Source organism: Chaetodon auriga, chromosome 24 (genome assembly GCF_051107435.1).
Source record: "Chaetodon auriga isolate fChaAug3 chromosome 24, fChaAug3.hap1, whole genome shotgun sequence".
Classification (NCBI taxonomy): domain Eukaryota; kingdom Metazoa; phylum Chordata; class Actinopteri; order Chaetodontiformes; family Chaetodontidae; genus Chaetodon; species Chaetodon auriga.
In genome coordinates, this window is record NC_135097.1 from 8,200,661 (window position 1) to 8,226,947 (window position 26,287).

General features: G+C 47.1%; 1 protein-coding gene across 5 annotated transcripts; it reads right to left on the minus strand.

Annotated features, from left to right (window-relative positions):
* Positions 1 to 1,154: 1,154 nt before the first annotated feature.
* On the minus strand, positions 1,155 to 23,311 carry zbtb4 (zinc finger and BTB domain containing 4). 5 transcript variants are annotated; one of them, XM_076725279.1, is made up of 2 exons: positions 23,146 to 23,311; positions 1,155 to 7,877 (listed from the first exon to the last, which is right to left on the minus strand). In XM_076725279.1, exon 2 carries the CDS (start codon positions 7,859 to 7,861, stop codon positions 2,321 to 2,323), a length of 5,541 nt encoding a protein of 1,846 aa, XP_076581394.1. In that variant the 5' UTR covers positions 7,862 to 7,877; positions 23,146 to 23,311; the 3' UTR covers positions 1,155 to 2,320. The 5 variants fall into 5 exon arrangements, with proteins under 5 accessions (XP_076581394.1, XP_076581392.1, XP_076581391.1 ...); XM_076725277.1 differs by lacking the exon at positions 23,146 to 23,311 and adding an exon at positions 17,935 to 18,136; XM_076725276.1 differs by lacking the exon at positions 23,146 to 23,311 and adding an exon at positions 13,703 to 13,901.
* Positions 23,312 to 26,287: the final 2,976 nt, after the last annotated feature.

The window sequence follows — 26,287 nt, forward strand, 5'->3', positions numbered from 1 at the left end:
ATGTACAGGATTTTGGTTTTCTTATTCACGCAGTCGCTCGCTTCTCGTACACAAAACACGTACGCCTACACGCAAAAGGCTTGTAACCACACCCAAGGGGATGCTTGTGCGCCCCTGCAGTTGGTCACACTGTGTTTTGACACTCCTGCCTGAACCAAAAAGGCGCCCCAGTACCATCACGCACGCACGCACACACTGAAACACATGTTCTTCAGTCAGAGGAGGTGCAGTGCGCGAGTGTAAGCTTGAGGGAAGAGGGAGAATTAAACAGCTCCTAAATAGTGACTGTGAGACGTACATGTGGCTGCTAGTTTTGTGGAATATTTCCTAACTGCGGGCTATAATTAATAAAAAGATATTAACAGAGGTATGGAAGATGAGGAGGCCAGAAAATATAAAAGGAAACGGAAACAAAAGCTGTGCGCACAATGCCAGATTTGCTGAGGATATAAACGGTTAGGAAGCAAGTGTTGCTCATGCTTTGTGGATACAGAACCCAAGTTTACTGACATGTTCCTAGGACTACTGTATATATGCATACCAGACGTTATACGGTTCTTTAACAGGTTATTTGTGTCAAAACAGAAACAAAAAGGAACTGAAACCAACTCTACCATTAATGCAGCTGTACTTCATTAACCTCATGACTAAATTTACATTCATATTTTTAAGTTTACTCCCCCTTTTCACTGAAGCCATTTCCATCTGGTCAGAGGGCTAAACAACATAAACAACAACATAGTTTAACAAAACAAACATATAGAGATAACATTACACGTAACAAAAAGGCCCCAGGAGGGCACCTGGGGAGTTTCGGCCACCACTTTGGCTGCTAAGCTCAGCCGTTTCCTACCTCTTAGTAAATGACACAGGGCAGAGGGGGAAATAGTTCAGGCTATTTCCAATCGCCCCTCGGTCGGGGAGCAGGACTTTTTTTTGTCCCCGACGGTCATTTTTGTGGGGGCTTTCTGACTCAGAGTCCAACAGTTTTGTGCCCATATATTTCTTTTCCTATCCAGAAATAACTCAATACCCTGAATCCATTTTTTCTTCTTCCTTCCTTGCTATCGCTTTCTTCTTCCTGGCTTAGGAAATGGAGCCTTTTCCTCTTCCAACTAAAGAGGAAATGGCTACGCAAGATGAAGGCTGACTGGTTTTTATTCTTCTCCTTTTTTTTTTATGTGAAGGAAATGAGATGAAAAACGGAAGTGCAATGGTCTACCAGCCTTAAATTCTTACCCAGTGGCCAGCTACATATCCAAAGCAGCTACAAGTGTCCCCTTTAAGTGACCACTACTTTTCTATTTTGTGCACATAAGGTATAAACTATGGTGAATGCTATACAGATCCTACAGTGTCATCTGGCCACAAGGTCGCCAGGTTAGTCGAGACATTAGAAGCTCAGATGATCTGTCATTGTCATAGACTCGCGTCCAGCCATAGCTTTGACTTCTTAATGATTTGGATATGAGGAATCACTTCTAAATGCACTTCTACACATTGACCTACAGTAGCTCTTCCAACTAGAGTAGGAATGCTGTGTGCGTCTCACACGGAATGATCTAGCCATTCACGCTCATACTTCATCACTCGCAAACGCGCGCGCACACACACACACGCACACACCCACACACGCTTTCACACATACGCAGTCATACCTGCTTAAGCCCACCTCAGCATGCACAAATCCCTACATACATGTGCACGTACATGCTCATATATAACTTTCATGGACAGTTTCAACAACAGGATACACCTGCATTCTCATTTGCTCATATAAACACACGCAAAGGTTTGAGTTGCTCATTGTGCCACCTCCAACTGTGTTGAGTGAGGACTCTTCTGTCTCATCCCTTATTCTTGCCCACACAAGCCTTCCCTGAAGAGCGTTTATCCTCGTTATGCGGTGACTATAAAGGGAAGCAGACTGGACTAATTTTTCACACAACACACACACCCTGTTAGCAGTTCTTATTCTTATAGATAATATAATGAGTCAGAGAGGAAGATTAATCAAGCTCTAGAACTACGACACACTACAGCAAGACAGGAGAGACGCAGAGAAAGGTGAGCAAGAGTAAAGAGAGGGGAGCAATGATACGTCACCATAATAACGGCCTCTCTCCCCATTTCTTTGCTCCTTCTCCCTTCAATCTCTTCCTGATTTAATGCCTAGCTCTGATCTCTACTGAATAAAAGAGAGGCAGGGGTACTGTGCGGGTGTACTCAGTGACCCAGTGAGCACGCACCCCTCCCGCTCCCATCCTAAACAGGCCAGGCCGTCCCTGTTGAAATATATTCCTTATAGTGCTTCTGTGTCCTACGGTTTTCCGCCGCTGCTGTCTCGTTGCTTCTTGCTGCTGCCGCTGCTGCTGCTGTAGAGGCTGGGATTTGCCACAAGGGGGTGAGGGGCTGCGCCCATGTAGGGTCCAGCTGTGGCTGCGTAGTTGAAGATGGCGGGGAGGAAAGGCAGAGGCTCCACCTTGTCCCCTCCAGGTGCCATCATATTCAGAGCCACAGGAAGAGCCGCCAGGTTGTAAGGGTAAGCCAGCAGCTGGGGCCCATAGAGCAGCTGGTAAGGGTCCGGATAAAATGGCAGCTTAGCCAGGTCCCCGCCGTTAGGGACCATCATTTTCCCCAGTGGTCCAAAGGGAAGAGCTCCGGCGGGATAAGAGGACATGAGCAGGTTCTCCTCCTGCTTTTTACCAGAGCGGTAGCTGTCCGGCACAATAAGGGGTAGGGGGTAATTCTGGGCAGGGTAGCCCACTGGGGTGGCGTCCCCCTGCTGGGAGTCTCTGGAAGAAACAGTGTCCTGGTGCTCTGGCTCAGGTGGTTGGGGGGCTCGGGGTAGAAGCAGAGCATGGGCAGAGGGGCGGTCAACGGCACCGGCTGCTCCAGTGGGCAGTGTGAGCCTGTCGAGTCCTTGTGAACTGGAGTGAACTTGGCGGTTGGCTTGAGCTAACAGTCCAATAGTTGAGGGGGACCGGCAGGGGGACTTAGGAGTGTGCCTGTGTGAGGAGGGTCCATTCATAGTGGTTTGAGTGGGGATATGCTGGGGGGACGGCACAGGGCTCAAGGGCTCCTCTTTCGGGACCAGCAGAGAAATCTGGTCCTCTGGGTCGTGTGCGACTCTACTCATTTGCTGGACCCTCTCTATCTCCTTTTCTCTCTCTTTCACCATTTCTTTGTCCCTCTCCTTTTCTCTCTGTCTCTCGAGCTCCCTCTCTTTCTCTCTTTGCCTCTCTATCTCCCTCTCTCTTGCTAGAATAGAGGACATGGTCAGGTCTTGTGCTTCGTTGGGAGAGGGACTCCTGGACAGGGATTGAACTCTGAGATCTTGGACCAGAGGTGGTTCCTCATAACCTGCATGTATAAATATACCACTCCCAGCCTGCCTCTCTCTGTCCATAATGACCCCATCCCGTTTCATGAATCCCCCCTCAGAGATGAGAGCTGTTGTCATGGAAACAGGAGGAGCAGCAGTGGTTATTCTGGTCTGTGACGTCATGGGCACATTTGGAGAGGAGTTGGTGGATGCCGCGATGTGAACGGGGCTGGGTATTCTGTGGATCTGGCTGTCTAGGTTCTTTTTGCTGGGGGTGCGGTAGTCCAGACATTCAGGTCCATTCATTACTAGTACACTCTGGAGAGTGGAGGGTGTGGCAGGCGTGAATTCATGTTTCGTGGGTGTGAGGTTAACTGGGTTTTCTAATGGAGGGTCTGCAATCTGTGGGCTAGGCTCTCTCTCTGGAGCTGGATGAGTGAGCTCTGTCAGTTCAGGTTTGTCACTGGATTCTGACATCTGATGTTCATCTGTCAGTTCACTCAGATGGTCTTCATGCTGCCGTGACGCCGAACAGTTACCGCTGCTGGGCGGGTCTGATGTGGAGTAGCTGATAACTGAAACAGAGAGAGCACTGGGCACCTGTCCCTTTTCAGTCCCCGTGTCTCTGCTAACAGTGTTAACAATTGTCTCTGTTGTTTTTGGCTCTGAGTCTTTATCTTCCTTTTCTCTCTCCGGGGAACTGCTTAACTCATGACGTCGGATATGGCGAGTGAGTGCTGACGAGGTCTTGCACACTTTATGACACTGTGGACAGGTGTGTCGTGATAATGCTCTTCTGCTCAGGCGACTTGGACAAGAATTACTCCCTACTAAGCCTGCTTGCCCCCCTTTTTCTTCATCATACTTTGCAACCTCTGGCACAGATTTAACCCCGACCCCTTCAGCTTGTTCACCAAGTGCCACTTTAGGGGGCGCAGAGGGTGTCTCAGTAGGCTTCGGATGCTGGGCTCTCTGGTGGTCTTCCAATTTATCCCTCGAGGGGAAAGTGGCTCGGCAGAAGAGGCATACAAACTCCAGCAGATGGCTCAGCTCGTGTTTGTCTCGCTTCCTGGGGCTTGAGAACCAGCGGCCACATGTACCACACTCTGCTGCATTCCCATTAGTCCAAGGCCGCCTCTTTATTCCCATAGGAGCCACTGAGGTAGACACAGGAGGCTTTGGAGAGTGCAGAGGAGGAGTGGAAACCTCATGACGGGCCTCTTTAACTTGTTCTTCTGCTTCTTTGTTTTTCTCCTTTAAAGGGGCAGAGAGGTAATCTTTCTTTTTCCTCTCTCCCTTGTCTCTGTTAGCTTTTGGTGGTTTCTCAGCTTCCTCGATCTTTCCATCATCTTCCTCATCTTGTGATTTATCCGTTTCTTTATTTACATGGTTCTTGAGCCTCTCTGCCCTCCTCTTGAGCCGGATGGAGCGCTTGAACTTCAGTTTTCTTTGCCAGCTCTTGACCCTCTGTAGGTGTGCTTGGGCCTTTCTCTTAGGCTTGTAGGAGTAGTAAGGCCGCCATAAGTTATCCTCTGTGTCGTGGTCACTGTCCTGCTCACGCACCTCCTGACGGAAGTAGTACTCTCTCACTTCGTCAGGGGATTTGGAGCTCTTTTTCCTGACCTCCTCCTCCTCCTCCTCCTCCTCCTCTTCCTCCTCCTCTTCACACTCTCCTCCATCCTTATCGCCCTCTGCTTGCAGGCTGGCTCTGCGCTGGAGGCGGTGTTTATGGTGATGGTGGTGGGAGTGAGAATGCCGTGGCTCCTTGGCCTCCCGCACAGATGATGTTTCACTCCGTTTGGTTTTGGGGGGAGAAAGGCTCTTGTCTCTCCTAAGGTCTGTTTCGGAGATGCTGCGCTTTACTATTGCTTCCTCACCAATACGTACAGTAATCTGGCACAGTGGCCCTGCCTCTTTGACCTGTGACCCTACAGATGCTGACAGCTGCTTTGAGTTAGAGATGTCACTTTTGCTGTGGGACTTGCGTGATTTGTGAAATAATCTGCCTGTCTCTGCATCATGTCTACCTCTGGAGCCCTCCTCTGTGGTGTCTGAACTGTCTCTTGACCTCTTTCTATGGCTGTCTGCACTATCTTTTTGCTTTTTGATTGGCCTGGGGCTGCCCTTGTGTGAAGTGTGACTGCTGCTGGTTTCCGGAGATGGGCTGTTCACTGGGCTTTTTTCGCTTCCAGAGGTGACCTGGTTGCTATGCACGATGACAGAGGATGACACTGTTGTTCCATGAACTATAACAGAGGGTTTTGTATGGCCATATGTTATCACAGAAGGCATGCTTGCCTCTGTGTCTCTGCCAGTCTTGGGAGTTTTGGTTTTGCTGCTGCTGGACATTTTGAAGCTGCCACTGCCTCTCCTCTGCTCTAACTCTAGGGCCTCACTGTCATGTTTTCTAACTTGGGGCATGTCCATTTGGGGGAGGGGTGTTAGTCCAGAGAGGTTCCTGTGCTCAGCAGCCACAGAAACAGGGAAGCCATCGGGGAAGGCATCTGGGTCAGGCTTTACACTCTGAGGGTGGGCCCCACTGATGAGGCTTTGTAGGTCCCCAGGGCTCAGAGTACAGCCCAGGCCAGACAGGGAGAGGGAAGGTGTTTCGGTTGGTGGCAGTAGCAGGCCATTATGCAAACTGTCACTGTAGGTCTTGTAGGGTCTCTTCTGGGAGCGCATGGGGAGAAGGCGGTAGAGCTTGAGGGCATTAGCTTTCTGCTTATAACCCCCATTAGCTGTCTTCTCACTGGAGATGAGACTGGGATTAATCCCATGAATGGCCTTCTGGTGTGTTTTGAGATTGTAGTAGGTGGCGAAGGCATCCCAACAGAAGATGCACTGGTAGCGCCGCTCTCCCGTGTGCCACACCTCGTGCTTTGTGCGGTACTCAGCCAGGGCAAAGACCTTGTCGCAGTAATGGCACGGATATCTGCGGCGCCACGAGTGTACATTAGAATGACGCTTCAGGCTGGATAAAGTCATGTAGGAACGCTCACACACAGAGCAGAAGTAAATGACATTGCCATCTACCACCTTCACAAAATGGTTCTCATCACCCTCTAGTAGCTCTGTGGCTGCTGCATCATCACCTTGGATACGTGCCAGGAGGCTCCGCGCTTTCTTCCCCGGCCGCGCCTTACTGATGTCTGTTTCTCCCACAATCACTCCCCCCTCCACTCTCACCTCACCCTCCTCCAGCGGCTCCTCCTTTGGCTGCATAGTGAGAGAAGGAGGGCCCAGGCTGTTGGTGGGCAGGCTTGGCACCCTGCAGGAGGTCTCATGGGATTGCAGTCTCTTGCTGTGGATGAAGACTTTGCCACAATAACGGCAACTGAGGGCGCGGCTGCCACGATGCAGCCGCATGTGGACTGTCAGGGAGGAGGCCGAGCTGAAAAGCCGATGGCACACCCCGCAAATCAGCTCGGGCTTCAGGCTGTCGGTAGGGGAATAGGAGGATGAGTGAGGGGGTGCGGTAAGGCCCTCGGATGGGGGAGGAGGGGGTGGTGGTAAAGGTGGAGGGAGATGGAGGGTGGGTGGGTGAAGACTTGGTCCATGAGGGCTTCCCACTTTCCCAACTGGTCTTCCTGATATTTTCTCTCTCCTCTCCGTATCCCCACCTCTCTGATAAGCTGATGTGCCCAGGCTGAAGAGGATCTGGGCAGTTTGAGAAGGTGAGGCTGTGCCGTTGGCCAACCTGTGCCGCTCATCCCATGCATCACCACCGTAACCGCCCCCTAAAGACCCGCTGGACATTCTTGGGGGCGATCGGTGAAACTGAGTCTCTGGATTGAGTTTGGAGCACTTCAGAGGAGGTGGGGATTTTATATCTTTCCTGATAAGTGCATGAACAGTCATAGGCGATGAGGAGGAGGACGGTGAAGAGGACGGAGAGCTGTCGTGCCTCGGGGGCTTGAAAGGTCTGTGCTTTACATCCATGGTAGCATCCAGTTTCCACAGTGACCCCTCGTCTGAGCTCTTGGAGGATGGCCGCCGCTGGTGGGGGGAAGGGGAGGACGAGGAGGCGCTACGGCAATGGTTCGGAGATGTCAGAGAGGCTGGAAGGGGGGCCGCACTAAGTGGGAAGCTTAGGGTGATTTTTGCATTTTTAGGTCCATCAGCCATGTCCTCGAGCCTGTCCTCCATCATGGCCTCTCCCCGGCCTCCATGCCTTTTACCCTTCATCTCCAACTGCTTAGCCTCCCCTTCCTCCTCCTCTTCTTCACGCTGAGAGGCCGCTCCAAGACAGCGAACCGATTTGTGTAGCCCTTGGATCTTGCTTGAGCTGCAGAAGTTGACAGGCAGGTGCAACCGCGAGGCGGCCTGAACTGGGTGAAGGGTGTCTACAGCCACTAATGACAGTTGCTGGGAAGACAAAGGTGACGGCCGCTGACTCTGGTGGCACGTGGTGTCCTTAGTTGCACTACGTGCGAGGTTGCAGAGGGGAGTTAGCCCAACAGCCAGGTGTTGTTCACTCAGACGTGACTGAATAAGGCCCGCATGGAGGGGGTCCCACACCTTCTCACTGGACACCATGACCAGGCCCCGAAATCTGAGAGAGAAATCAGAAAGAATGTATTAGCATTATCACATCTTCAGATAATTGTACAACACATACTTTTACATTGAAGTAAAGCAAAGAATTAACATTACACCCAAAGCTTTTGCAGTAGCAGTCATGACGCTTATGGAACACTTTTGAGAAACGGAAAAGAAAACTAAATGCCCCAGCAATGCTGAACTCCAGCAGCTCAGCCAGGAATGGTGAGTGAAAGGAGGGAGAGGGTAGGGGGAAGGAATGAATCTGCGGCAGTGCTGGTTTAGATTTCAGCGTGCCACAACCAAGCCTTCAGAAAGGCATTCCAGAGATCCATCTCTCTCGGCTGTGACACAACATTCCCTATGCCTAATTGGAGGGCGTTCAGATTTAATCAAGATTCAGAATAGTGTTGACTTAGATCCATGGCCCTAGCGCATAAAAATAGTCCCACTCTCTTGCTATTTGAGCAAGAGCCTTGTTAGCCATTCCTGGCAGTGGCTAGTATTTGCCGGGCATGACTCTAACCATTTATTTGTGAAGGCAAAGGAGGGAGGGAAGGAAGAAGGGGAAGGGAGGGAGATTGTATGCATGTGCACAGAGAGTGGGGTGTTTTTCCGCCCTCTGCATCCGGTACAATCTCAGCTAAGCTGTAGGAGATGAGCGACAGGCTATTCTCATTTCCATTCTAATTTGACTGCCATGGTGGCGGACGCAGTCCTCGTGCAATCTCTCCATACATAGGATAGCTGCAGATACACATGTGAGAAACAGTTTGCGGTTATCACTTATTTAAAACAGAGCCATTTGTTTAGGTCTGCAGAAGGGGGCGAAGAATGGAGACAGTATAAGGCCATAATGATGCGACGAGAAGAAAAATCCTCAGTCATGCTTTTCTGCCTGCGTTTTCAAGCAGCAAAGCAGCCAGGAAGGCAGGCCGCTGTAAAATTCCACAGGCAGCCCTGAACAGGCAGAAACTAGGTCAGCACTGTTATTGCAGAGGGAAGAGGAGGGAGAGACAGAGAGAGAGAGAGGGTGAGGATGAGGGAGAGTGAAAGGGTGATAGAAAAAGGGAGAGAGAAAGAGAGTGAGGGTTAGTGAGAGAGCAGGAGACAGAGAGAAGGAGACACGAGGAGGGGGTGGGGGGCTGAAACAGGAACAGTCAGACACACTGCGCTGTCAGACAGACAGGAGCCCAGGCAAACACTAACACACACAATAACAACCAGCACATAGACAAACATATAATCCCGCACATACACTCACACAAACAAACATGCATGTGTACACAGCACAGTACGTACACTCATACATGGCCACAGGCAGGACAGACAGGCGTAAACAAAGTAGTTCAACATGGATGGGCCCACTTGTAAATGACATTCAAAACCAAAAGGTGAATCTGAGTGCAACATGGCACTGAGGCTGAGGGCACAGGTGGAATGAAGTACGGGCAACAAAAGGAAAACACAAGTGTCTATTCGTGACGTATTTAGTGCACATGCTTTTTGTTGTACCGGGAAAACAAACCGGTTCGTGCCTATTCATGATGAGCTATGTCTAAGAATAAGGATGCACAATGCTGTCTCGCCAGGCTTGTCATATTTTGCTGCTCTGTATTGAAACAGGCCGTCATTGTCACTCACATTTGCTGAGCGATAGCTGTTGTGCAGGAAATCCCTTATGGCAAGAGGCAGTCTGCTACAAGTGGGCGGACACACTGAGAGACAGTGCTAAGGCTAAAAATTTCACCATCTCATCTGATGCTTGCGCCGCGGACAGGAAAATGCGTATGACGCCCCCTCGCTCTTTTTCTTTATCTCTCTGTGACGCACACAGCCGCTGCACAAGCACAGCCTGCACGACATGCTGTCTGACTGTGACAGGCAGCTTTTAACACGCTTTAAATGTACCGGATTTACGCATACACACAGAAATGTGTGCGCAAATGCATAGGGCATGCAGAAAAACACTTTTAGCTTTTTCTTAATTGTACCTAAACACACATACATCCCCTCTGTACAACTTACAGGTACACAAATAAATGTGGCCATGAATGCGAAAGGGACCCTAAAGCAAAATCAAAATAAACAGCAACCCTGTTCCCACACCTCTCTGCAACAGGATGTTCTGCACAAACAAACATGTTGGTCAGCCTATGAAGTGTTCATCTATTTACGCTTGTGGCACTACAAAACCGCATAGCACGAACGGGCTCTCGGCTGGTGCAGGACAAATTACTAACTAGACTCACGTTAACATAAAATGCATGATACCAAACGCATTGGCTCTCCTGTAATGACAGACGCTCTTCGCTGACAGGCAGAGGGAACAGAGGCCCACTTTAAGCGACACGCTGATTCAATGCGTATTCCATATCAACTGACAAATGTGAGGCAAAAGCAAACACTGTTGGCTTTCGATTCGGGGAATTTAATTCTCGCATTCTTGAACGTTAAATGATTAGAAACAGCACAAACTTGCAGATTGCTCTCCCTCTGTCAGCGCAGTTTGACTTTTAGAACCAATTCACTTATTACTAATAGCTTAAAAGTGCTATTTGGCTCATTAATTCTAACATACTGTCTGCTTGAATTTTGGGCCCAATTCAAAAGAGCAGAAGTTTTACTATTTGACTCCGAGATACTTTGCCACTAGCATCTGCAAAACATGGATGACTTTATGACCTTGGAAACCATCAGTCAGTAATCCACTGAATTTGGACAGTCACTAGGAACATTACTGCTAAAGTGGCCTTGCATAACATAAGGCACGACGGCAGAGGAGACTGGCTGGTACGCCAGCTCAAGACCTTGAACCAGCCGTTGAGCAATCTGTTTATTCCCTACTGAAACTGGCACTTGTGCTAACAGACAAATAACCGTTAGCATTCGATGCGTGTTTGTTTTGTTTTCTTTTTGCCGTCTTCCATCTCAAAGGAATTTCCTAAAAATGTAACCACAAGTATTGAGACGTTGCGCACTTCAAAAAGAAAATGCATGCGTACGGAAACTCCATTTGGCACTATAATAAACAGTTTTTAGCTATTTGGTCCAATATGTCTTTTAATTGACGATTAAAAGTCTGATCGTAGCAAACTACATTTTTAATACCGTTTTAGTGCCACTTAAATTACTTTCAGAATTTAATATGGATGTAAACAGCTAGCATTTGTACTGAAGCCTCATTAAAATTCATTTAATAGAGTACAGCTAAAATCAAGTCATCTCTGTTTATGCAGCACTCTCACCATTAAAGGACCATTCTGGTTGATTACAGCTTGAGCCTTATTTTCATACTTCTGGCCATCACTGTGCTCACCAAAGTAGTTGCTGAGATCTGGAAACAGTAGAACAACACAGATGATCTAAATCACTTTATTTTGAGATGAAACTGACAGTGCGTACGCCCACGATGTTGATAATCACTGATTGCACAGGAAAGCCGTGTTTGCACAAAGCTACAGCATCCTGACAGAGTATGCTGGAGCCTTAAGTAGCGCAGGTCAAAGCCGAACCAGGAAGTTGGTCTTTGTTCGGTGTGTTTCTTCCTCGCACTTTCTTTTCACATATTCACAGATCTCAGCAATTAGGCAGGCAACGTTATTATTACTGATCGGAATGGCAGCCATAACTACAACAATAAGAACGACGTAGTTAAAAACCATAATCCTTAACAATATGTTTAGCAGTGATGTTTCGGCATCGGGGGGGATAAGGGGAGTGCTGCAAGGCAGAATGTGGGGGGCCTCGGTGTTCCAGCCGGTGAGCCAGCGGCAAGGAGCATGTGGGAAGAGGAAGGTGTCGGTTGGGCTTTCTCCCCAGTGAGGGGCCAGGGGGGCCCGACTATCAGAGCAGCAGTTGGTCTGTGAAGAGAGGGGTGTATGTGTGCGAATATGAGGGTGTGTGTGAGTGGGTGGGAGGGGGGCATCGTTAGCAAGAACAGCTACTGAACTCTCCACAACCCCCCGGCCAAGAGAGCGTGGTGGAGCCAGCCAGATGGGATAGAGGGAGGGAGGGAGGAGGTAAGGGAAGTCGGTATGGGTCGGGGAGTGGTTGAGTGGAGGTGGTTGTGGTGGTGTGAGCGGGGGGAGCTGGGGGTAACTTCAAACATGTCTCTCCTATGTTCACATTTCATGGTTTCCTTGTCTTTCAGATCCCCCTCAGCATGACTGACTGCATGCCCCCTCGTCTCCCCCTCCCCACGCGTAAACTGTCGTATCGTGGTGTTTTCGCATGCCGCTCCACGCACCAGCGAACCTGCCCATGTCTAAAACGCCATACTCTCCACGCTCTGTTAGCTCTCAGCCCAGCACGTAATTCCCATAATTCTGCTCGCTGCAACAGAATCACAGGATGCATTAGGAAACGGTAAGGCCAAAAAAGTACCTCTGGAGAGCAGTAACACTACACCGGTGACCTTTTTGAGGTAATTTCCCCAAAATCATTTTCAATTTCACAGGCAGTCCCCGTTGAAGGTGGTGTGAAAGGCCCATCGGAGTTCTCAGTCTCAAACAACCAAGAAGCATTTGAAAGTATTAGCACGACTGAGGCAGAGCGGCACGCTACAACAGTCACCATAAACTGCAAGTATACGTCAGCTTAGAGAAGACGAAGTGCTGCACCAGCTTCCTGAACGTGTCCACATCCTTTATGTTTGTGGCATTAAAAAAAAAAAACGACATGATCGACAAATCGACCTGACTCGCAGTCCGACAAACTTGCATGTGAGCGCTTTTACGCCCAGGGTAGAAAAAGGCCTGAAGACAAACACAGCAGACAGGATTTATCTCATGAGTGACCCAAACACAAATGACCAAAATAAAAACACTGCCACGGCTATGACAACATCATCTGTGAGACACTGCAGAGCAGCGAGAAACTACACTTCCTATTGCCTGACCTATGACCCCTACCCCTGTGGCAGGGTGGCTCATATATTCCATACATTGAGTGCAGGGGCTTGGCTTGGCATCCATGAAAAGCAGGAATGTGGAGTAGTTGGCAGCAGATGCTCTGTTGTTTTGGAAAAAAAAAAAAGTAAGGCTTAGAGCAGCCACAACGGGGTTGGTGACATCAATATGCCCTCTGCTGCTCTACGAGAGCCAAGCTCCAGCACAACAACAGGCTGGTAAAATGGAGGACAAACTGGGCGGCCCACAACCGAAATAAGAGACGGAACCAGTCGCTGGAACCAGAGATGTTTACTGTCGCCTACGTACAAGTTTTTCCCTCAAAACACTTCCTCCGGTGTTTGTAGCAAGTTGATGGGCAAGGGCTGGTAGACTGGCCCACCGTGTTAAGACCCCAACAACAAAGCTCACATCTGTTCTGACGTGTGCTGGACGCCCCCCCCCCCCCCTCCCCCCAGTCTGCGGTGAATCACAGAGACGCAAGAGGCTTCGATAAATTAAAAGTTTCATCACAATCTCAAAACGAGTCATCGCTCTTGAAAAAGAACTGCGTGGTGCGCCAGCAACAGAGGGGAGGATGAGGGAGACAAGGCCTGTTACTGGCACACACACACACACACACACAAACACACACAGGCACACACATACACAGACCCAGCACAGACACACACACACACACATAAATACGCTTCCACAAACACACACGCACGCACACACACTGCATAAATGCGCACACCCACCAACACTCACGCCCCAGCACACGCACAGTAAAATAAAAACCTTTTCCTCCTCTTCACGCGCGGAGCGACCGCCGCCACAGCAGCGGAGTGAAGCAGAAAAACAAGCAGGGAAACAACAGAATTCAGCCTCTCTTCCTCTTATTCTCTCTGGCTGTCTCTCAGGAAGGCAAGCATACAAGAGAACGTACCTCGGAAAACCTCCTGCTGCATCTCTGCTGCGATGTGTTCTCTCCCCTCACACTCCCTCTCTCCCTCTCCCTCTCTCTCTCTCCCCCTTGGTCTGTGTATGCGCACGTCTGAGTGTGTGTGAGAGAGAGAGAGAGGGAGAGGGAGAGAGAGAGAGAGAGAGAGAGTGAGCGCAGGGAGAGGCGGTGCGCACACACACACACACACACACACACACATACAGGCAGCAGTGTGTGAAGACAGAGGGCAGGAGCGATTCTCACACTCGAACTTGCTCTCACTCACTCCCCCTTTCTTGCTCTCTCTCTCTCCTCTCTCTCCAGTTTTCTGACACACGATTCTTAGTGTTTTTGCTCTTTTTTTCCAGCAAGTGAATCCCCCCCCCCCCCCTGCATGCACCCCCCCTCCCCCCAAATCAACCCCCCCACTGAATCCAATCTTCTTTTTATTTGGAAGGGTTGTTCCCTCTCTCCCTCTCTCTCTCCACACACACATGCACACACACACACACACACACACACACACACACACACACATGCACACACACACACTACTTTATATACACAAAGCCCAGCGATAGGGAGAGGGAGGGAGAGGCAGAGGGAGACAGAGTGGGAGAGCAAGCAAGAGGACGCCATTTAAGCAGTTTGTTACGAGCACTGCAAGTCCCCAAAATGGCTGAAAACAAACAGGAACCACGCCAACTCAAAAAACCTGGGCACAAGGACGCACGGACAGAGACACGGACAGGGAGTGAGAGGCGAGGGAACGAGGGAGACAGCGAGAAAGTGAGACAGAGGGAGGACAAACTGGCGCTAGTCAAATGGCGGATGGGAGCACTCAGTGAAACAAGTTGAGGGAAAAATGGAGGCATTAAAGGGGTACTCCAGCGATTTAGCGCCGCAGTCCGATGTATTTTCAGGGACTTATGAGAGACAGATTAAAAAAAGAATGGTCAAAATCGACGCAGCACAGGCCGAGATATCCTGACTTAAAGTCCCTAATACGGGCCGACCGCCAAAAACAATGGACCCTACATCCCATGATGCAACTTGATAGCATCTTTCATTGCACTCTCTCTGCCGGTCAAATGCCCATATCTTTCAAACTCCAGTTGCTTGGTTTTCTGACCCTAAAGGCCGTTCAGATACAAAACAACCAAACAGGCTGCGTTGGTGAGGGCGTATTCCTTCAAGTGCCGGTGAAACAAATGCGAGCCAGGACGGCTGGTCTCAGTGATGAATCCATGGCTTTGAAGGCCTGAACGTTGCACAGTGGTTTATAGCACTATAAACAATGTTTTTACGACTCATCGTCTTGACAATTGCAAAGTAAACACTTATCTACCATATTTGATTACCCAACATGGTACGTCGCTCAATGCCGTGCCTTTGGTTGCAGGAAAAGTTGAGCCAGTGGCCCATTTCACCGAGGTAATTTGGGAAAACTGCCTCCACACGTATCGCAAATGGTGGTGGCATCACATTACACAAGTGAGTGTCCCTTGCAGATGGAGTCCTACAGGGCTCTCGCATGCTAACACATGGGTGCGGTGTATGGCGTTTGAAAGGTGTCAGAATTAAAGAGAGTCAATTACTAATGTTACAAATCTGAGCTTGTGTGGTGAATCGGACCCGAGGATCAACTTTTTCGCATGAGCCCTCTACCACTGGTCCCAGAACACGATCTCATTTTCGTGGACTTCAGAAAGCTCCCTCCAGACATTATACCGCTGTTTTCAAAGGCTGAGTACTGCTCCCCGTGATGGGTAAACTGATCTTCATGTGAAATACCAGTGGAGTGCCTCTTTAAAAGAGAAAAGGGCGTAAAGGTGGACAGACGGGGACAGAAACTGGGGCAGGGACACTCTTCGATTGTCCATGCCCTCAGCTAAAAGGGTTCAAGTGCCATCGGCGGCGATGCCGGTCATGTCAATTAACTGCTTTTGGGTCAGCGTGTGTATTGGTGTCTGACAGAGGTGGCTAAACTAAAACTCCTGGTGACAAGCACCTGTTTTGTTGTGCGGCGCAACTGAAACGCCGCCTCCCCCTCCCACCAAAACAACGGCACCACCATCGAGGCCCGCAGCTGCAAATCACTTCTGATTCATCCATATCCACGCACAATGCCTCACAACAGTGACTCTGCTCGTCGTGGCTGCTCTCGGCCACGCACGTCACGGTCAGTGGAAATTCCACATATCTCTGTTCTCTCTCCGTCGGCCATGAGCCACTCGGTCACCTTAGATCAGGACTCTATCAGCTGGAACAAGAGGGCAGAAAAATGAGAGGAGGGGTGGAAGAATGTTCCAGGACTGTTATGCTACAACAACATCATACTTCCCACTGTCCTTTTGAGCGGAGCTGCTACCCCCCTGACTCCCCCCAGTACCCACCAACTGAACCTTGACGCCAACAACCCGCCCTCCTCCTACTCTTCCCCTGCCCTTTCCCTCTCTCCCTCTCTTTCATCACTCTCTCTCACCCTCATTGTACGCTGCCACACTTGTCTCCATGGGAACCGCTCTGGGATTGGGTGTTGTTCCTGTGACCTCTCTGGCTCTTGGAGTTGGACGAACTTTTTTTTTTTTTTTTTTTTTTTTCTCCCCCCGCGTCCTCTCTCATGCACGTTTCCAAAGCGCGCTGGGTGTTTGAGGACGAGACACATGACAGTGGTTGCGAGAGGCTTCGGGACAGGACGGCAAAATGGAAGCTAGAGGTTACACGTCTGAGTGAAAAGACGCAGCAAAAGAGACGGAGGCCGTGTCTGTGAAGCAGATTGCCCGTTGGAAAAGACAATAGTGTGTGTGTGTGTGTCAGGAGTGCGGCCGCTCAGTCCACACATGTGTGCTGGCATTGTCCCGTGGTTGCAGCCGGCCACAAACTCTGTATTCAGAGGCACCCCCGCCGTCCAGCCGTCCCTTTTCATGGATGTTTGGCCAAACGTGATCATAGCTTTTCATGCTGTGCTGCCAAGCGACTCACACATCTGAATACACAAAGATGGAGGAACTAAGGAAGCCATCTTGGTGGAAAATTTAAACCATTAGCTCACCAAGACCTTCAATATTTAACCGTTATCCAAAGAAAGAAGAAGTGAGTGTCCAGATCAGCGTTCAATCCAGTCTAAGGCCTTTGTGAGGATTTAATCAACATCCTGTTGTAAATATATATTTATTCAGACTAAAACAACTTTTTTCAAGCACACAATCGACTATCTAAAGAATATAAACTACCTCAAAACCTTTTCAAGGAAAGACAACTCGCATAACGATCATATAAATCACACGCACATACACACAACGTTAAGTAATTGGTGCAGTTAAAGATACCCTACGGAGTGTTTGCTCGCTGGCAGCGCTGTAGGAGCAGTGTTTTCATAAGTGAGCCGTTGTACTGCGTGTGCATGAGGACACATGTGCACACACGATGGGGGTAAAGTGAAACACATTTCTGCCGTCTGTGGAGGGCAGTTGACAGCGTTAATGTGCTGTAGCGGAGCGCCAATAAAAGAGGAGAAGACGACCGCGGGCCGATGTGAGCGGCGCACATTTCAAAACATTTAAATAATCTTTTTGCAGATGTCTCATGAGGTAGTAAACTCGTTCAACGTGTCTGTTCGGCCTTAAAACAGCAATAATTGATTTTTTGGTCCACAGTGGGGCAGCAGAAACAAGCCGTGAATACAACACCAGCATAATAAAAAATAAAAAATATGACTTATAGGTGCTTTAAGGAGACACACAATGCCTGTTAGATTAAAAACAAAACTTTGTTTGCATGCAAAAAATCCACAGGGTAACTTCAATTTCCGATTTCAATGACCCCACATTGACCTACTACATAAACTTAGCGTTTCCAGTAAAAAAGCGGATGAGTCGTCTTAAATCTGACAAGGAGGGGAAAGTTCACTGTCGCTGTCAGTTCCCAAAATGCAGAGTCACACCTGCAGTGGCTTGGTAGAGTCCTGCATGTGTTAAATTCAATACAAGCGCTGTTTGCCATGCATATCAAGTATCAGGTCTTCAGTTTGGCTTTCATTTGGTAGATTGTGAGTTCATAAAAAATACAGCATAGAGACAACAGCTACATGATTGGTAACAGCGCATGAGTCAGCTCTTTCTAATTCTTAAATCCCGGCTGCATTCCTGCTGATACGTGTGTGTGAATATAACCTGGGACATGCTCAAGGGTTCATAAACATCCACAGTGATCTCAAACAAGGGATGACTGACCTGCTCTCCAGCTGACTTGGGCTGAGATCAAAGTGGGAAGTCAAACGTTTGAGGAGTTCAAATGTCAGTGGTTTCTTAAAGAGGAAGCGGTGGCTTCACAAGGACGACGCAGCGATTCCTGTTTCTGAGGCCTGTGCACTGAAATGTGAGGACGGAGAGGTAGAATAAGACCACAGCACATAAATCTTTTGCAAGCACATGTACAGATAAGCATGACAAATGTTTACATTTGTGGTCACACACGCACACAGATGGAAGGGTGCTTGAGCCCTCAGCATTGTCTTACAGACACAGGGGCGGTACACTGAGTAACTTGATGATACCTCCTTTGAAATAGGGAGAGATGAGCGTGTTGGGGCACGTCCTCAGCTAACACTTCTGAGCTGTTTACAAAAACAATATGGAACAGAAAATCCAACACTTTCACAGCAGAAGTGACATTTCAAATAAATCGTTCTTCCTCAGACTACTGAGCCCTTCGGCGAAACACCACGTTAAATGCCAATAAAGCATATAAAACTCGTACACCCTCCTCTTCTTTCACATATCTTAGTGCAGAGATGTGATGTTTTAAGAAGACCAGCCAAAACAAAAGCTGATATCCCCGAATATATATCTATTGAGCTATGTGAAATTCCTATTATATAACCACTTGTCTATCAAAATTGTGCACGATAACAGAAACCATCTTCATCTCTTCCAGATGAGTCATGTAGTAAATTTATTAAGTAAACATGCACCATTTAAAGTTGGATGACATGCGTTTCTGTGTTCCTGTCTTGGGTCCCCGGTGTATCGCTGTGTTACCCCACTGTGTATTGTTACATGCCAGATATGTCAAACTTGCATTTTTATATATTTTTCTAAGAAATTCACAACTTTTACTTTTTCCAGTAAAAGGTCAAAATCTTTTCCTGATGCATCACAGGGTGTAGAAAACCCATCTCATAAAATGCTAGAGGAGATTTGAGGCAACCAGGCTTCAACTTGGCCCAGATGAAGAGGATTTCAACCGAGCCAGTAAAAATGCAATAAAAATTTAAATATTAGAGCTCTGCCCGGACATCCTTTTTTCTGTGGAAACACGTGAAATCACATGGACAGAACTGCAACAGAGCTGAAACTTTCAACTCAGAGGTCAGTGCAACAATGCCTTTCTGTACAAAAAAGTGAAGTGCGCAATTACTCTTTCAAGCTAAATTAGATTTGATACTCCAAGCTAAATGACTTCAACAGTGGCAAACAAGCAAAACTAAATGTTTTCTAAAACCCTGACAGGCTGCTAAGATTTGTGACTTCACAGCAGTTTTGATACAGTTTTATGAAAGGCAAATGATAGCCAACCTGGTTTTAGGGACCCCCACAAGACGTTCCAAGAGAAATCTGAGGGGTTGTCAGATGAAAAGAATGCAGCACAAATCATATTTCTGTTATAATAAGCTGTACTCATCTACAGAATTACCCAAGCCTTTGCTTTTATTCTTGTGAATTACTGGATCATTTTACCTCTACAGTACTAAATATTATTCAAATGGACCAAGGGAAAAATTCATTTTGGTTGTAGCTCATGTATAAAATGCTGCCACTTCACAAACGCTTTTTGAGTTAGAGGTGAAGCTTTTTCAGTTTCAGTAGAGAGGTTAGTGAGTTCATCATTGCACCACCCCTTGCCTGCAAGACAACGCCAAAGGACGAAAACACACACATCACATAGAGGCTATCCTGAGCAGACGTCCACAACCTACATGCTGCAAAGTTCAGAGTATGTCCATATAGAGGCTGAAAGCACAGAAAGGATTCATAGACTTACGTTGACAAGTGATGTCGGATAGTTATATAGTTATGCTAGACTTGTCTAATATAACCCAATGGGCGGATTCATCAGAGTATCAAATGACAGAAATGGGGTTTCATCAACCGGAGTCTGACAGGCCTGCTTCAGATCCATGAAGCAGGCGCACTGAGCTATAACAAGCATGTTTGTGTGAGCAGCGGAACACTGCTGAGTCACACAAACTGTCTATGGGCACACACAAGAGATAAAATACTAAAAACAGGAATTAGATGGGTGTAGGCCACACGTAAGAGTTACAGTTGGCATGCAATTTACAATCAGTTTGATACGCATATAAACCTCTGGCAAAATATGGTTGTGTAACAGGCAAGGAAAAAAGCAAAGGAGAAGAGGGTTCGGAGTGTGGACATTGCCAAAGGAGACTGGAAGGGATAGGTGGAAAATCATCTGGGAGGGGTGCCTGATACGGTGTGGAGGAGGGGGGGGGGGACGGACGGACGGACGGCTGGTTTTTCCACTGCCAGAGCGAGAGGACGGCTAAATCAAATTAATTAGCTCCTTCATCTCCAGGCAGCTACTCAGGCATGCTGTACTGGCGAAGAGAGACAGTCGGAGGGAGGGAGGGGGGCTGTAGGCACAAGAGAATGGAAGAAAGCAAGATAGGACATGGTGGAGGGGTGAAAAGCCTGCTGTGTATGTGCGCCATTCAGGAGGACGGGCAGCGGAGGGGAGGGGTGCATAATTCTCTGATAAGCGTGAGGGTTGTTTTGCCGGAGCCTGTGTTCAGCCATGAGGAGGAGGAGGAGGAAGTGGCTGCATGTTGGCTGACGCTGTGTGCTGCTGCGCTTCGGGGCGATGGTACTTCCTGTTTCTAGACAGCCTGTATTTTGAGGGCACTGTAAACAACCCTGCTTTTCTGCACGCCTCTTTAAATAGCACACAGGCACTTCAATCACAGCCTCCCGGAAAGACGGGGAGCTGAGAAAGTCATGCAAAGAGAAAGAAAGAGAGCGATACAAAGGGTTTCTGAGCAATGACAACATGAGGTAAACCGATCCTGTGATCAAATATTTAAATAATAAATCACTAATAGTTGCACTGGCATCAGAAGAAAATGAAAAGGAGAGCAGTAAAAAGTGAACAGAGAAAAAAGAAAGTGAGGCAGATGGTCAGAGGCAATGGCATCATGCCAGGGGAAACAAAACAGCAGCACAGCAGAGAAACTGAACACAAAAAAGTAAGAAAAGAGGCAGGGCGAGTGGTAGGGCCAGGAGAGAGCCACTGCAGGCAGCATGTGGCCATCTCCGAGTCTAAAAGAGAGAGGGCTGGAGGAAATGCAGCAGCAAGGGAGGGAAGATGAAAAGAGGGAGTCAGAGAAAATGTAAAAGAAGGTTTGAGTGCAAGTGGGAGGTTCAGACAATTTAGGAGACGGTCGTGTGAGGGAGGAAAAGCAATCATGTGACTACAAGGGAGGACTGTACACAGAGAGGAGGTAGGCAAAGTTGATTCACAACAAAAAAAAATGAAGCTTCCAGCCAGCTTAACAATGAGTGAGAGGAGAATGATAGTGGAAAAAATAGGGCGTATGGCAAAAGGGGAACCTGAAAGACTGTGCCAGAGGTCAAAACCTTGGGAGAAGAGAGCAGTGGACAGCTCGCTGCAGCAGCATTGCCCAGGCGAGACTTGGCTGCGCTGACGAGAACCCCAGATTAGCACTAAGCCGATTGCAACGCGAGGTGGGATCAAGAGCAATTAATTTAGCACCCAGATAGTTCCAGGAAGAGACTGAAAGAACCTTAACAAAACGTAGATCTCCTGCAAAACTCTGGTGTATCCTCTGAGTCAAATACTAGCTGACTTAACATTCCTACTCCCGTCTGCTCTCCACAAATGAGCTGCCTACAAAGAATCCTGTGTAAAAGAGAGGAGACGAGAATTTGGAAGGTCTGAAAGGGTGTGTGGATGATAAAAGGAAGGATAAAAGAAAGATGAAGACGCTTGGCAGGGGCTGACATGAGCCAAAACAAACACCCAAAGAACAGGACATTCTCTAGCGGACAGAAATGGGCCGGCCTGTTCCAAAGGGTTCTCAGAGAGAGCATGCCTCCAACCCTGCGTCACCCATTTTTATTACAAAACAACATCCTGGTGCATAACTTAAGGGGAAATACAGCCTAACACCGATTAATTCTCGTGCTGATAATGACATATGATTCTCTCTCATTTTGCTTGCATGACCTACACACAAATCTGCCATGATTAGAGCGATATCCCAGCAAGTTTTTGTCTATTTTACGATGGTGCACATTAGGCGGATACTGCAGAGTGGGGCTGGTTATTTATACAGCAATGAGAGGCCAGAATCTGATCTGGGCTTTACTACGGTCCACAATGTCTCCATTTTATGGTCTGCAGGGATATTTTGTCCAAAGAAGTGTCACAGCTTGCAGGCGTGTTGCCTCGGTTTTCAGTTTTTTTGACACAGTTATCCACATTCAGAAACAGTGACAGAATTGTTTAAGAAATTTTTGGGTGAATTGAACTTCAGATGTAATGACTCACTAGCACATCTAACGAGGTTGCTGTTTTTCTATGGGGCAATTATAATTAAGGCTTTGATTGTACATCAGATAAATAAAAAAAAATAAAGTCTGTTCCTCCCACCATGCTTTGCATCTGCTCCTGTCTCTCCCACCCTCCTCGTTCGCCTACTTTATTGTGCTACAAAGCTCCCCCCTTTCCCAACTCCCCACCAGCCCCTGAAAACACTGTCAGGCACCAGACAAGAGCTCCCCCTAGATACATGAATCCTCACCCCTTCCGGGAATGAATGTCTCTAGAAGGCAAATGCATGCTGCTTCATGTATATATGAATATATTAGTGGCTAAGGTAGGAACAAAAGATTATTGCCAATTATGCTCTCTTTCACCAACACTGCGTCACTGTGAGGCCTACTCTAACAGCTGTGAACAACCTACAGCCACCCACCTAAACAGTCCATGTAGAAAGTACCAAAACAATCAGCTGTTCTTTAGCAAGACCTGACGTCATCGGGGTACTTCCAAACTTCATCAGCTTCGAGACATTGTCAGCACATTTAAACATCAGTCAGAATTAATTTCAATTTAAAATATGACATATCTAAATATGTCAGAAGGTAAGTCAACAGTGGATTTCACAGCAGCAGGGACATTAAATGATGGACCCTGTAATTGGTCAAGGAGCCAATTTGCGCAATTTTATACCAAGTTATCCAAAAAACAATACGTTTTCCATGCAAAATCGAAAGTTGCAAAGTATTTAGTTACTGTAATTATTGCATAAACATTATGGTGTTTGTTAAAGAGCATTTAGCCACTTTAGCCACTGTGCTACATTTAAAGTCAGTCCCCATATCGATGAGTAGAAATCTTACTTGTAATCCTCCAGTTGTCAGGAAACGGGAGGCAACTCGTTGATACCACAATACCATTGTGCGGCGATGCCTGAAAAACCGTGCTGCAACAATCATCAAATACATTTGGATGATTACCATCAAACCACGGAGCTCACACCATCAGGCCTCGTTGCACTGACCTCCTTAGAGCAGTAGATGGAGCACGTCTGACAGCCTTGTGGGACTCACTTCCGCATTGAAAATGTGGTTGTGCAATGTCTCTGCAACCCTGATCATTCTCAATATGAGCCAGAGGAGGGAGCCAGCTGGTCAATAATGAATCCTTTGTATAGTCGTGGTATTGCATGGCACATGCTGAACAAAGTGATTTACTGTCACATTCTTCTGTGCATTTCAAACGTGGCATGGACGTTTTTTTCGCCCTCAGTTTGTTAAAACAGAGCAAGTTCAAAACGGAACAGGGTTTAACTCCATAAGGATACTGCAGATGTGGCATATATCCTTGCTTCAGGGCTGCAATGATGCCTTCCTCTACAGGACCTGCCAAGAGAGACGATGGCAAAGGAGCATGTTCACGATGGTAGCAGCATATAAACACCAAGATGTCCCACTTAATATGAATGTAATATTTCAAGATGACTTCACATGTTCAATCTTAAAATACCTTGTTTAATTACAAAATAATAAAACAATCCCACAGTCCATCATATTGGTTCAGCGTCTTTATTTAAACAAACATTGTTAACAAGATGTATTGAGCACTGTTACATAGTCATTGCATGTACAAAACACTACATCAAATTGAGATTATGCAATCATAACACTCAGATATTGAGAAGCGGTCAAACCACTGTCTAGCTTTTACTTCCACTTCTTTTAATGTATTAAGAAAAAAATATTCATAAAGGGTCAACAGCAACATATTTCAGCACCTAATGCAAAAACCACAACAGTGCTTGAATGGGACGATGGTGAGCTCTTAAAAAAGGACCGTACATTAACACTGTGTACCAAGCTGCCTTTCGACATTTAGATTAATACCAAGCCAAACGTTGCTTGTTCCCTTCCCTTGGGTACTACTAACAAGAGCTAACCGGATAAATCTATTGTGTAACAAGCTAATGGCACTTCCTAGTCCCTGAAGACAGGATTAACACTTTAACTAACACACCTAAACTTTAAGTAATGAAAACACTTAGTAAAAGGGTGGAAGGTCTCCATTGTCATACTCATAGTAAAATCTGCCGTAAAAAAGCGTTACTGATAAAACAGCAAGCTTATCCTTCCAGTAACATACTAATATGCACGTACTTAGCTAGCAAAATGGCTTCAACTTCGACGCCGACGAGGAGTCAAGACCACTAAAATACCGGCTAGCAAACTTCCAAGTACTTTCAGCACTTTCTACCATATTACATAAAAACGAGTGAAATGAAACGTTCGCTTAGCCATCCCTTAATTACACCCGGAGCAGGCCACTATTTTTTATAAATGCGCAGCTATTTGACCGGTCAAGTTAGCCAACAAGAATATTCCAGACTCCATCTTTCTCGCTCACAACAAGAAGCATATCGTCAAACACCGCCATGTTGGGCGCTAACGGCATTCAGTTATGCTAGCTAAAATGGCATTAAATTTCAGCTATCAAAGTATTCTTTACCGTTCAATACATATCCCATTACCACTGGTAACAACGCCCGTATACTAGTGCATTAACATTAAGACAAAAGTTGGCTGGTTAAACCAGAGCTTTAATTGGCTAATGATTAACTCGTAAGCAGCTAGCTGAACGTTTTGTCCCGTAATGCTCTGTACAAGACTAAACCTTCAGGCTACTAAACGTAAAGGCATCTTCAGAGCGTAACACTAGTTGAATACATTCTATACTGCCATCTTAACAACATTAGCTGTACGCAATAAATATTGAGGACGTGTAAAATAATACAAACAGGAGGGAACATACCGTCGCTGTCGACAAAGTAGTCCTTCGTTAAGCTAGCCATATCAGCAACTGTAACGCTAAGAAAGCCGAATTAGTACATCGGCGTTTAAAAATGTAATCATATAGCTAGTAAAAGACTCGTAATCACCAGACTATAGAATCATTCCTGGTAAACACCAATTAAATAAATGGCGAACTAAGGGTACTTAACCGCCAAAATCGCCGCATTTCAGACTGCTTTCGAAACGTGGCCTACGACACATTTCACATTTTAAGAAAATTCTAAAAATCGTGAGAACAGTTGAACAATATCACTAAACAAAAATCACACACGTAACATATACATGTAAAAATAGTCCAAAACCGCTGAAAAACAAGCATTAAATGACCGCCGAAGGCTTCCCCCACACTTTCCTATTGGGCATTGGGAAAATCCAGTCCACTTGCCGGCCATCCCTTGCAGGCGAGTCCGAGGTTTTCAACAAAGTCCCAGAGATCCAAAAATGCAGACGGCGAAAAACCTATAAGTCAATGTTTTTCCTAAAATAGCTCGAAAATAATCCTTTATACAGTGTTTCAACATGAAAATATCACGTATTTCGACAATTTCCCCCTGTTTAATCAAAGGTGTTAACAGGCCTCAGTCCTGAGCCTCTTTTCTTAGAGCCCAGGCTGATCTAGAGCGAGACGAACGGGAGAACAGAGATTTTTTTTATTTTTGCTCTGAGGGAAGAAATTCACATCGGCCACATTCGGCAAATATCGGAAGCAGGGCGGGTTTTGTTTAAATTATTCTAAGAAGGTTCATTTACTCGAAGCCATTGGGCATTTCTCCTCTGCTCCTCAATATTAACAAGAAACGTAACGAATCGAAAGGATTTTAATTGCATATTCATATTTCGCATGCAAAACATATGACGCACTGCCTACTCTGTTATAATAAAGCCAATCGGGACGGGCTTAGATTAAATCAATGCCCGCCTTTAGGCTTGATTCGTTAGAAAAATAAACGTCTCCTGTAATTGGCTGTACGTGTGATAAAATTAATTATTCATATAACTGTCTTGAATGGCCAATGAGCGTTTTACTACAGAGATCCATGTCCCACCTTCCGAAGAGTCAGCCCCTGTCTTTCTGACTGTGCGCCCCCGTAGTATCCACTCAGTCTATAAAACCAAGCGTTGAAGCGCTTCACACTCAGAAGCGCTTAGAGCGCTC

Excerpts from the sequence above, each read along its gene's own strand:
- zbtb4 (XM_076725279.1), bottom strand. The coding sequence starts at position 7,861 with ATGGTGTCCAGTGAGAAGGTGTGGGACCCCCTCCATGCGGGCCTTATT.